The 12,380-nt window shown below is 33.4% G+C and overlaps 1 protein-coding gene across 1 annotated transcript; it reads right to left on the minus strand.

Moving 5' to 3' along the window:
- Window positions 1–628: 628 nt before the first annotated feature.
- LOC147285551 (K+ transporter 1) lies at window positions 629–7,027 on the minus strand. Its single transcript, XM_086242950.1, has 11 exons — window positions 6,802–7,027; window positions 5,215–5,580; window positions 5,004–5,061; window positions 4,592–4,909; window positions 4,240–4,485; window positions 4,021–4,119; window positions 3,863–3,895; window positions 3,567–3,752; window positions 3,236–3,430; window positions 3,043–3,118; window positions 629–1,545 (listed from the first exon to the last, which is right to left on the minus strand). The coding sequence occupies exons 1-11, from the start codon at window positions 6,990–6,992 to the stop codon at window positions 641–643; spliced, it is 2,673 nt and encodes an 890-aa protein (XP_086099076.1). The 5' UTR covers window positions 6,993–7,027; the 3' UTR covers window positions 629–640.
- Window positions 7,028–12,380: the final 5,353 nt, after the last annotated feature.

Here is a 12,380-nt window from a genome sequence, read left to right on the forward strand (position 1 = left end):
CCAATGTTTGTGAAGAGGAATTCAGTAACGCTAAAAAAAATGTGTTTAAAAAAGGAAAAGCCCTTTAAGCAACCAACAGCTGGAAGCATCATACAATGATATATCTCAAAATTAACGTTGCAAAACTTCTTAACTAAACTGAATCGACTATATTCTATCATATCGTAGCAAAATGGAAGATGCTATTTGTGTCAACGGTTTTTTTTCCAACTTACATTTAGTCATACATTAAACGCTAAAACATATAAATCAAAATCTAAAAAAGATGAAGATTAATCCTATCAAGTAAAATTAATGACACCTATATCAATTGTTCTTGTGTGACAATGGCACTGATATTTGTGCACATCGCAATCCCCTTCTCTTGCGAGGTCCAATGGAACATCCCTTTCTCTTGCGAGGTCCAATGGAACATGAACTTGGATTGGGGACTGGATGTGGATGTTATAACATTGAAAGAGAAACAACAAAAAGAAATCAGCCTAGCTATACATACATGCCCACTGAGCATCCACCAATGTATCTTCTTTCTTTCAGTCCTCATCAGCTTTTGTTGGACTCAACCATGGCCATCTTTTTATCCACAGCTCAACCCAACATTCCAATCTGGAGTTCTCCGTGGTACTACTACTAACATGTGCTACAAATCTCCTTCAATCGTTGAATTTTGGCTATTAGATTCTTGCAGTTCACCATCACTCACAAAAATAAGATAATCACCATCTCTAATTACTTCTATATCATCAACTTCAGCTCCATCTTTGATTAGGACTTTAGTTGCCGTGACACCAAATTTCTTAGCACCAAGCTCAAGCAACTCCTGAAAACTCAATGGAAGTAGCACAAGCTTCCCTGCAACTTCACCCTTTTGAGGACAACTAATGGTCACTCTAGCAGAGTTACTTCCACTATTGGTAGCAGTTTTCGTCTCCCTAACAGCGAAAAACAAATCCTTCTCCCCTGTGTGGGCAGCTGACATCATACCAAACAGTGAGTTGTGGAAGTTATTAGTCCTACGCCTTGGCCGGTTTCGACCCCATGATCCACCATCTCCTCCCAAAAATGAGGTTTCCTGGGATGGAGCTTGGATAGTTGGCTCACTTGTAAATCTCCCAAGGTAGCGGACTCCACTCTTTGGCTCAGGAATGGTGATGAAAGGCACTGTTTGGGGATCTTTACTAGATTGGAAAAGGTTCTTTATGTCCTCATGGCCTTGTTGGTCAGCTAGAGCTCTTGGGGTCCAACCATGGATGTCTGGTTTGTCAATATCAACCCCTTGCTCCAAAAGGTACTTGACAATTTCAATGTTGTCTTCAGACACTGCAACATGGAGAGCTGAGGTTCCATTGCCTTTAGGACGCGTGACATCACCACCGTATTGAACAATTTCCTTGAGCAAGTCCAACCTGTTTTGCTCAGTAGCAGTGCATACAAATTGACCCACATCTCCAGCGTTTAAATTTGCACCATTTTCTAACAGTAGCTTGGCAACTGCCTCATGACCATTCAGTATTGCTTCCCAAAGTGGTACATTCCCTTCTGAGTCTGTCAATGCATAAAAAACAAACTTGAATTTTTTGTTGAACAATTTATCACTCTCTAGATCTACAAAGTTGACTACCTCATCCTAAAAGTTATTATCTTGTATTATAATAATTTAAGTGAACTTTATCTGGACCACAACTAAGGGTGTGGTCCACATTAAAGAATATGACCTTATTAAACAGTTCTGAGCATCTAATAATGGAACCAGGAAATGTACATGTTGGCAGGTAGGAATACAAAATTCAAACTGTATAGCTGACTTTTATAGTTTTAATAAAGTTTTTGACTTAAAATTGATAACTTGATTGATTAGGATTGATTTATTTCATTTCTTGTGTAATTGTGTACTTATAAATTCCGGGAGAAAAATAAAATATTCAGAAAATTATACCCTAAATTTCTACAGCACATGCATGCGCACACAGAAGAACCCATTGCAAATAATTTCGGTCATCAAGTCAACATAAACAAAGCATTCTTCAAAATGGATAAGGTCATTTGCATTGACATGCTTCACTCTAAAATGCAGACACACACACACACATATATATATACATATGCACAGACAACATGGCCACCAAGAAGTTACACTTCAAAAAAAATTATGAGAAAGATGACTCTTTCCCAGGAGAGTCCTACATCTTCAAGATATTATATTAAAAAGGATTGGGATGACCAGATCCTCTATTGCCTCAAATTGGCTTATTCTTAACAATAAAGTATATATTTTGTCAAATACCAAGATGTGGGACGCACATGCATGCCTCTTTAACTCATGTATATGAAAAATAATGGAGAGCTGTTTTGGATCAGATTATAAAGCCAACTGATTTTTATGTAAGAGATATTAAACATAAGAAATGAAACAAATAATTGTACCAAATAGTTGGTAGCTGAATCGGGGAAAGTCGACGGACATAATAGTCTATCTTACCCTTAAGAAAATGAACAAATAAAGTCACACACTATGACAAGTGAACAGTATCAGGTTAGACCATTTCCCCAATCGCCAACATACAACAGGGACTTGGACCCACAAAAGTAAAAAAACACACTAAAACAAATGCATGGATTCTCACAGATGCAGCAATCAGCATGGCTACAAAAGTTGAAATGAAGAATTATGCCATTTTAATATTTTATACTAATAGAAGAGTATTTCTGAATTATTAGCAAAAGTCAATAAACTGGACCATTATTTCTCCACAGACAAAATAATTTAGAACTCTTGAGTGTATTAAATGATTTCTGGTCTAGGTGGGAAGCTAATATGGAGCCAAATACAGTAAAAGTATGAGTCGTATGACTGAAAATATAACTTCAACAAATAATATAATGAAGCGTCCAGCACTAGGTTAGCTCTACTAGTAGGTTATCTTGTACATTTTAACTTAACTAAGAAATTTAAAGATGGTTGCTCTTAACATTAAAACTTTTGTTGACAATTGTAATTTAATGATGGTTTAACTTATGGAATGGTGAAGGCCTGGAAAGTACCTCTGCTGTTGGGGTCTGCCCCATAGTCCAGTAGAAGAAGCACACAGTTCTCACTGCCTTTGGCTGCTGCTATATGCTGGTTTTACATAGAGAAAATAGGCAATACAAAAGTTAAAGTTAATGTTAGCATCATTATATGCAGAATTTGATGCACAGGAAAAAAGTAAATTGAGTAGCAGAAGATTTCACACACCAGAGCTGACCTCCCATTGTTGTCTGATTCATTTGAATCCAGACCCCGTCTCAACAACTGATGCAACAACAAGTCATCTCCTCTGATTGCTGCAAAGCAAAGACTAAGAGGTAGGTCCATTCTGCCACGAGCTAGCATGTTCTCTGTCTCTAACAAAACTCCGTCCATGACTGGGTCCTTGAGACCTTTCAAATGCTGCCCCACCGGGAAACAAAAGCCAATGTAAAGTGTAACATGTCAAAATTCATCATCAAAATAAATTCTGAATAGAAACCGAAGATATTTTGAACTTATAGGTTCGAAATCGCAAGGTTATATCAAATTTACACACCTGGAGGAGATTATTCATGATTATAGTCCCATCTCCAACATTAGCCTGAACAATACTTAAGAATGTGGTACGGTTCAGCCTTAGTAGCTGACTCAATCTTTTGGTCCTAACTGTAAAGATCTGTGGCCTATAACAAAGCACCCCAATCTCACCAATGAGATCACCAGTTTTTGCCTCACCAATGACCTGCAATTAGTTAGAATGATTTCAGTTAGAAACTTAAATATGATGGTCGCCGAGGTTAATGGAACAACAAAATGAAAAAAGATGCCCTTTTGTTGAGTGATTGGACTTGCCTGTTCAACTCCATTTCTGAGAACCACTAAATCCTGTTAAATTATTCAAACATTAGAGTGCAATTTATTCAGAAGATAAGCTCGGAAAAAAAAATAATAGAAAAACTAATAATTAGAGGCCTTTGAAACTTGTTGAAAAAGAAAGATCAAAATATTACCGCAGCACCACTGACGAGTACGTAGAAATCTGTGGGTGCTTCATTCTGCAAGATTATATCTTCTTTGGGAGGAAAATACTCGGCTTTCATCTCTGAGACCTTTGAATTAAGGGAAAAAGAATCAGCTAAATGTCCACACAAGAGATTGTTACAATCTAGGACAAGTTCACTGTAGAGAGAAGCATTTAATTGAAAATTTTGAGATTGCTTTGAACTTACTAACTGAAAAAGCAAGTCATTCGACACCCCGTGAAACAAGTACACCTTATCGACAAGAGAGTAAAAAAGATAATGTGAAATACTTGAGCGAATGGCTTTAGGAAGGGCATCAAGAGTCTCTTGTTGCTGCAGTCCCTCTGAGTCTGTCCTGAATTTCAGACACAAGTGTGCAAGCATCTGATCCTGCAGGCGTAGAGGCAGTTGGTTCCTCTGCGCAAAACTGGAGGCAGCTTGAATGGTATCCCTCTGAGAAATAGAAGCATTGAAACAAAAGCAACATAAATTAAAGTTTTCTCATTTAGTACTTCATATAATTACACAAAATCCAATAAGCAAATAAGAATTTACTCACAAATTTTCTAGTTCGACTGGTCCCATGGACAACCAAGTTGGTCATATTTCCGATTAAGTATGATGTCAACCCAAGGTTGAAAAGCATGTAGAATGTGTCAAAAATCATCTCCCTTGTATTGACCGGATGCAAATCTCCATATCCAACTGTTGTTAGTGTAGTGATAGACCAATAAATTGATGTCACATATCGAATCCACAGGCTTTCCTGAAGGAAGTCTTCCATTGTTGCTCCAATCCATGTGTTCTTGGGGTCACGATAACGTGCAGCAATAAGATAATAGAAGCATCCAGCACTGTGAATCGCAAAGAGGGTGACCTACAAAGAGAATCCAGATCCCAATAAGATGGTGCAGTGTAAGAAAATGCATTTTGTTCATGTAAATTATCCCAGAATCATCAAAGATACTTACACAAATAAGTTTTGCACAGCGAACCCAAAAGTAGTTATAGTTCCTATCTTTCTCCAATCTGTTCAAGAAGAAATAATGGGAAAGTTAATACCAAGGAACACTTCCTCTTGAAGATCTGCATTTTTCTATCAAAACAACTGAAGGGAAAAACTATTTACATAATGTTTATAGTTGGAACTTGAAAGCCACTTGTATGAAGAAAACCCGATACCTGGAAAATAGAGCACTAACTCTTCGTAGACGCCAAAGACGAAGCATGTTGAAAAAACCGTAAGACTGAATAGATTTAGGGGAGATCTTTGTAACAAGTTCAGAAGGGATTGTGGATATGACATCAAAGACCAACCAGGAGCTTGCATACTTCCAAGCAATCTTTGTTCGATCGTCAACAACCAGATATGTAGCCTTATCCAGGTAAGCCACAAAGAAAGTAAGAACAATATCCACAGCAAAGAAACCATTGACAACATTATCAATAATGGCGAGTGGTCCCTCTGGCTTTCTGAGGAAACCAAATTCGAACGGCGACACCCAAGCAGTATAGATGACCAGAAGAACAAGAAATGTCTCCCATACCCTGCGAGATCCAATTTCGTCTTAGCTAATTTTAGCAAGAAAAATAGATCTTTTTCTCACAGAAACTTCTAAAATTGTGCACAGTAACCTGGTAGTTATACATCAAACTAGTCAAACTGGCTCAGCTTGTACGAGAGTTCCAAGAAATATTATCCAAATGATCAAACAAAAAATTCAAACGGGGCTTCTCTTCAGTAAATACAATTATTGCAAATATTAAAACATGGGTTGTCTTTGGTTCAGTGATTTCCTTTTCCATCTCATACGTCAAAACTCAACAAATGAAAACGTGGATTGTTTTTCCATACAAGTCAAATAGGATGTTTTCCAGGCCTCCAATTCGGAACTGCTCTTGTCTGACTGAAAGAATTTGTTTTTTAAACCCAAAAAAAAAAAAAAAAAAAACACTGAATCTCATAATAAACGACCAATATGTCACTTTCAGTTTAGAATACTAATCCAGACTCGGTTCAAAACTCATGAGAAGAAAAACCAAGAAATTCGAAAACAGAAAAGCTATATTCTAACATAGAATCAGTCCATATTGTTTCAACGATACTATTGGTCCCCAGAATTCTAGCAGTGAAATAAAAGCATAGAATCATTCAAACACAAACCAACAGCCACTTTATCAGAAAGCATAAAAGCAAACATGCTTTAATGAAATAAAATAAAAAACTGAAGAAAACAAAAAAAAAAGGCAAAACAAAACAAATTAATCCTTTTAATCACTGAAAAGGCACCACAAGATTCAAGATCGTCCTTTCTAAATTCTCAAAAGACAGAGTAAGAGAATAAACAAGAAAGCAGAGAAAATAGCACCAAGTAACAAAAAACTGCAGACACTAAAATGAAAGATTCAGTTGTGTTTAAGACAATGCAAAAATCCCAGAAAGAATTTACCAGAATCAACCTCAGAACCAGAACTGTAAAAGAATGGACATAAAAAATAAAATGGAAAATAGGAAAAAGGAAAATAGAACACAGTTGCAATAAACGGTTCGAGTTCAACACAAAGCACAAAACTTTCAATGCCGTTCTTTTTAAAGCACATACCCAGAATAAAAAGTAACATTAAAATAAGAAGGAAAACAGTTAAGTCAATACAACAACCGCAGAATATAGTGTAAAACGATTAACGTAGAGAAGGTATTTGATATAAATATTAACAGAAAACACAGGCAACCCAGAAACCAAAAGGGTCTAAAATAAGTTAAATAACCTGTAGCGGTGGTCATAGGGCGACACAATAAACTTGCCTAGTTTGACTCTTCGATTACTAGACCTTGCACCAAGCGAAGGCAAAATCCCAGTAGACAGACTGTAATGGCTACCATCCCTCGACAATTGTTCAATTTGTTCTTCCCCACACATTCTAACACCAAACACCCCTCTACTTCTTGTACCCTCCATTGTTAATCAGAGTTGTCACTAAAAGTGGGCTTGGATTGATTGCTTGCTCTGTGTTTCGAAGCTCTCTCTGGTTAGCACTTGGGTTTATGATCTCATTCTCATATCTTGCGCTATAAATAAGGCCCTCGGTCTCCTTCGACAGTTATGACTCCTTTCTTTGTAATATTTTATGAAATGGGCGCTCGAGTCCTTTGCATTGAAGATAAAATGGATTTTACCCTTCTGCCCCTACTCGCTATATTACAAAATTCGTAATTGCCGCACCGCCGTGGCTGCCGACTAGACCACCACAAACAATTCATACATGTATATTTCGATTTAGATCTTTTGCTGGGTATTGTAAATTCAAGAATTTGAGCAAAAGAATAGTGGATGACATTTTTATTTGTCATAAATAGTTTTTATTGAAACAAAAAAAATCAACCACAACGAATGAACTCCAACTTGTTCTTATAGTTAATTGGCAGCTAAAATTTGAACGGCCCCAATATAATTAGTTAATTCAAGATTGAAGAAGCTACCTAAGATTTTTTAAGAGAATGGATGTACTATATTTAGTTTGTAACTGAAGCTACCTAAGATTAAGCAGTAAAAGGTTTTTTAGAAGCTACTTTAAGATTAAGTTGTAAAAAAAATTTTTTTTTTTGGTTACAGATTAAGTTGTAAAGTTGGTATAACATAATTGGAAGTCCATTCAATTTAGGAGATACATGCACCCAGTTTCAAAGCACGTTGGCTCTCACCATGTGTATCTAGTTATCTACCACTGTTTTCTGTCATGTGTTTCTCACGTGGAAAAAAAAATGAAAACCCTTTGAAATTCATTTTATGAGCGCTTAGGAATAATATATATGTATAGAAGAGTTTTCGTTTACAATCTCCTCTCTCCCCTTGTTTAGGTTAATTGGGCATGTAGTATAAAACAATGTTCTTGTCTGATTAGGGATGGGATCGATCACGACCTCCAACAAAACAATCAACACTAAGAATAAGGAACAAGTAAATTTACAATTTAGTGTAGTAAATCTATGCCACTTTTTTAATGATTTAATTAAAATTCACATAAACTCTCATAATGTTGCATAAGATTCCTTGCAATCAAAGAAAAACAATAAAGGAAAATATAATAGGAAATATTACAATAAATACTAATTACGTAAGAAATCACAATTAATGAAAAATCACAGTTATTTTGAGAATAATCTTTGAGATAACTGGCCTTTATTGAGTTAATGTCATTTTTTATTAGCCCCCTATGCTCCTGCATTATTGTTCCATAAGACATATTTTAAGAGATTACACTATTTGTAAATTAGAATAATCTACTTCATTCATAATTTAAATTGATGTTAAATTACTCAAAATGAATTTTTTCAGAAGAAAATTTTATCTTATGTGTCGAACTATACGGAACTCACAAAAAAATAGTAATTTTCACCCTCATTATTTTAAAAGTGTGATGCATTATGCTAATTTGAGCATATAGATTGAGATAAAGTTTATATTCAAAAATACAATTGAGATTTATAAAAGTGTGCATATTAAATAACTTGTAGATCTATTATAATGAATTAATTGCATACGTGGATTTGTCTTCTTTACTTTGGGGTTTGATTTAGGTCAACTTTGATGAAAATATATAACATTTATTAAACAAATCTCAACTTGTTTTATTAGTTTAATCGTTTTAAGTACACTACTATATGATGACATACGCATGCATGCCTAATTATCTATTTTAATAAAATAAAATATCATTATTGAATGTGACAAAAGTCCACATGTGATAAAGTTTTCAATAAAATTAAAATATCACTTGAATTATATTACAAGAGCAAGAACTAGAACTTCAAGTACATCAAGGCTCCATTTGGACATATATATGCAAGGATTTACAAGAATAAAATTGGATTTGGACAATAACTATAGAAACAGTAAATGCATTGATTTTAAATAACTAGATACAATGTCATATTTTGAATTAATGAACAAGCATGCACAATGCGAAATCCTTGTAGTTCTTTCTACCTAATGGCTAATACAAACAAATTAAATAAATAAATAGTGATTTTTTTAAAATGAATGTGAATTTGTGATGCACTTTTATTTATATGTAGAGAATATTCCGTGCAACAATGGTAAAATTGGAAAGAACGTCACATCACCCAAATCCGAAGGAAAATATTGTTTTCCTTATTTGCCCCTACCTCCATATCTGTAATGTCTAAATGCTCACAAGCATTACCATTTATGCAACATGGCTATGAATGCAAATGAAGTCAACGCACGTATTAGAGCAGTTGACTTTTGATATTCAATTAATCAGGCCCATACCATACGTACTCAATAGTGTATGGCCGTCTTCACTCTCCATAGCTAGAGAACTGAAGACGTGATCGATTAGATTTGGTTTTGTTTGGTTTTGCTTTGAATTAATGTGTCCAATTAATTAATACCCATGATACGAAGCGAAGTTGGCGATTAATTCCTTTTTCGTTTTTTTAATAAATAAAAATAAAAGGGGAATTAGCTATAATATATCAATCAAACTAATTGTTTGTTGGTATCATATATCAATTTAATGACGGTTGACTTTTTAAGTAATTACTACTAATGTGGGATATTGTTTGATTAGTTTGATTCATGAATGATGAAAATTATGAGTTGCAAATTTGCAATATGGTTGGCTAAATTAATTAATTAATTGAAAATAATGGATATTGTTTTAAAACCTGTGCTGATCAGAAGGGATGGATCATATTGTTTGTAATATATTATTTAATTAATTAATTAATTTAGCTAGCTACATATAGCCAGCTACGTATATGAACCCTAGCTAAATGTGTATTCAATCATTGGTACTATATGTGTAAATTATATAGCTGCTTCGCTAAGTCCGATACCAACAACTTCGGGCCAAACAAAACTATGAAAATGATATTTGGGTCAGTCATGACTCATTTCCACTTTTCTCTTTATGATATTTTCGCATGCACTTTGTTACTTTTGTGCCACACACATTCTTCCCATTGTAGTATTTTCCGCAGTTGATGAAGACAGCAAAAATTTATTCTCAATTGATCAATTTTTTTTTTTTTTTTTGGGTACAAGAGGGGCCGAAGCCAAAAAAACCTAAACAACTACAGCTCTAGGACAAGGAGTACCAAGAGCATCAGCAGAAAGCTAGAAGAGAGCAGACCTCATGAGGGGAGGGGGGGGGGGGGAATCAAACCAATAAACACCCAAAGCCCTCCCTACACTTAAAGAGAGAGCAGACCTCATGAGGGGGGGAATCAAACCAATTGATCAATTTGTATTTTATTTCTCTAATAGACACGTAATTTACTTATAAAATATCTGTTATTTCTTTAATAGAAGTGTAATCTACGTACTCATAATAAATATATATATTACAAAATAAAATTTAAACTTTTAATTGAGATGATACAAACAATAATATATTTCTTAGAAAATTAGCATTAAATATCAAATCCTAATAATTTTTTGGTATAGCATGAAGATTATATAATATTTCAATAGAAAATTAAGATTAAATACCAAATCTTAATAATTTTTTGATATACCATGAAGACCATATAATATTTCAATTGAACTACTAAATTTAAATGTATTTTTTTTTTTTATTGTAGTAGCATGTGATGTAATATTTGTAAATTTTAATACATTTTACTTTATTATTTTGTTTGACTTTTCAACTAGTACCTAATCTAAAATGCTATTTAATTTTGGTACATAAACAAAAAAGTTATTGAAATTTAGTAGTTAAAATCAATGGACCTATATTTCAATTGAACTATCAAATTTAAATATAGTTTTTTAGATTATGTCGCAAACATGTTGACCAATTTGATTTGAGTCTTTTTCATTTGACATTTTTGTTCTTTAACCCACATATGATAAATGTTAATTAAAATTTATAAGGTTTTAACAAAATAGTCCTTAAAACTTTTATATTATCTTGAAAATTTGCTAATGCAGTCTCAACTTCACATTTAGTTGTGACTGTACGACATTCACAACTTCAAATTTAGTTGTGACTGAACGACAGTCACATGTAAGTTGTGAGATAGTCACAGTTAAGTTGTGACTTAATTGAATTTTTTTTAGAAAAATTATACTACAATATTGTATAAATAGAGGTTAAAACAATACTTTTACTCAAAATAATACATAGTATAGTAGTGTGAGTTGTCTCTTTCAATTTACCAAGACAGTCACAGTTAAGTTGTGACTGGATTGATTTTATTATATTTTAATACAATATAGTATAAATTAATGTAATATTTGTGATGTAATATATATATTTTTATTATTATAGTGGCATGTGATGTAATATTTGTAAATTCTAATACCTTTTACTTTATTATTTTGTTTGACTTTTTAACTAGTACTTAATCTAAAATATTATTTAATTTTGGTACCTAACTAAAAAATTATTACAATTTGATAGTTAAAATCAATGGACCTTATTTTTCTTCAATCTCTAATCATAATACAAATAATAATACAAACATGTTGTTGATCTGCTTTCTGCTTCCTATATCATAATGCAATTGATTAATGTGAAATGAAATTTAGTTCCTATGTTGCTTGTTTTTAATAGTGTGGTTTTACTATTAATTTCTTAATATTTAACCTAATTAAGTTTCATTGGCCAAAAAAAAAACCTAATTAAGTTTCAAAAAATTTCCTAGCCAACAAAGCAGCATATTTCCAGCTTAAGAAAAAAAAAAATCAAAGAAACATATTGTAAAGTACAAAAGTAAATGTGAACTTAAGAAGAAAAGTGGTATTGGAAGAATTAATAAAGGTGGTATATTCTGGTCGTCCATGAAGTTGTTGATGATTACACCGAAAAGAATGGCTTCCTACCAATGTTTGACTATAATAGAAAAGCACAAAGAAAGTGGTCGATTGCCATATTTTGTTCAAAAAAGCAGTTATATTTTACAAATTGACTCTAGCCCGACCATTATTAATGGAATCTGTGGGTTGAGTAAAAGAAACCTAGTAGTTAGTAGCATATATGTCATCATACTTAAATAGTACTACTAGCTAGATAACCAACCAACAAAAAATATGACTGGTAATTTTCTTTGGAAGAACCTCCATCACGAATTCAATATTAACTTTTTTAACTTAAATGATGAACATTATGTGACTGATATAATATTGTAGGATAAATTAGCTTCCATTCCTTCAGCTAGCTAGTAATTGCAATATATTACCTATATATGTATTCTAACTAATTAACTAATTACCGAGATCAAAAAGTTTTTTAGGTGCTCAAATTTTTCAAGAGTTAATTATCTTCTACTCCTATAAGGGCGGACAATTTTGTAAGCAAGTATATTGGTATATAATTCA

This window comes from Dryas octopetala, chromosome 5, assembly GCF_963921425.1.
Source record: "Dryas octopetala chromosome 5, drDryOcto1.1, whole genome shotgun sequence".
NCBI classification, from domain to species: domain Eukaryota; kingdom Viridiplantae; phylum Streptophyta; class Magnoliopsida; order Rosales; family Rosaceae; genus Dryas; species Dryas octopetala.

Excerpts from the sequence above, each read along its gene's own strand:
- LOC147285551 (XM_086242950.1), bottom strand. The coding sequence starts at position 6,992 with ATGGAGGGTACAAGAAGTAGAGGGGTGTTTGGTGTTAGAATGTGTGGG. Across the intron at positions 5,062-5,214 it reads GTTAGTGCTCTATTTTCCAG|ATTGGAGAAAGATAGGAACT; the intron begins GTATCGGGTTTT and ends CTTCTTGAACAG. Across the intron at positions 1,546-3,042 it reads GGCAGACCCCAACAGCAGAG|ACTCAGAAGGGAATGTACCA; the intron begins GTACTTTCCAGG and ends ATGCATTGACAG.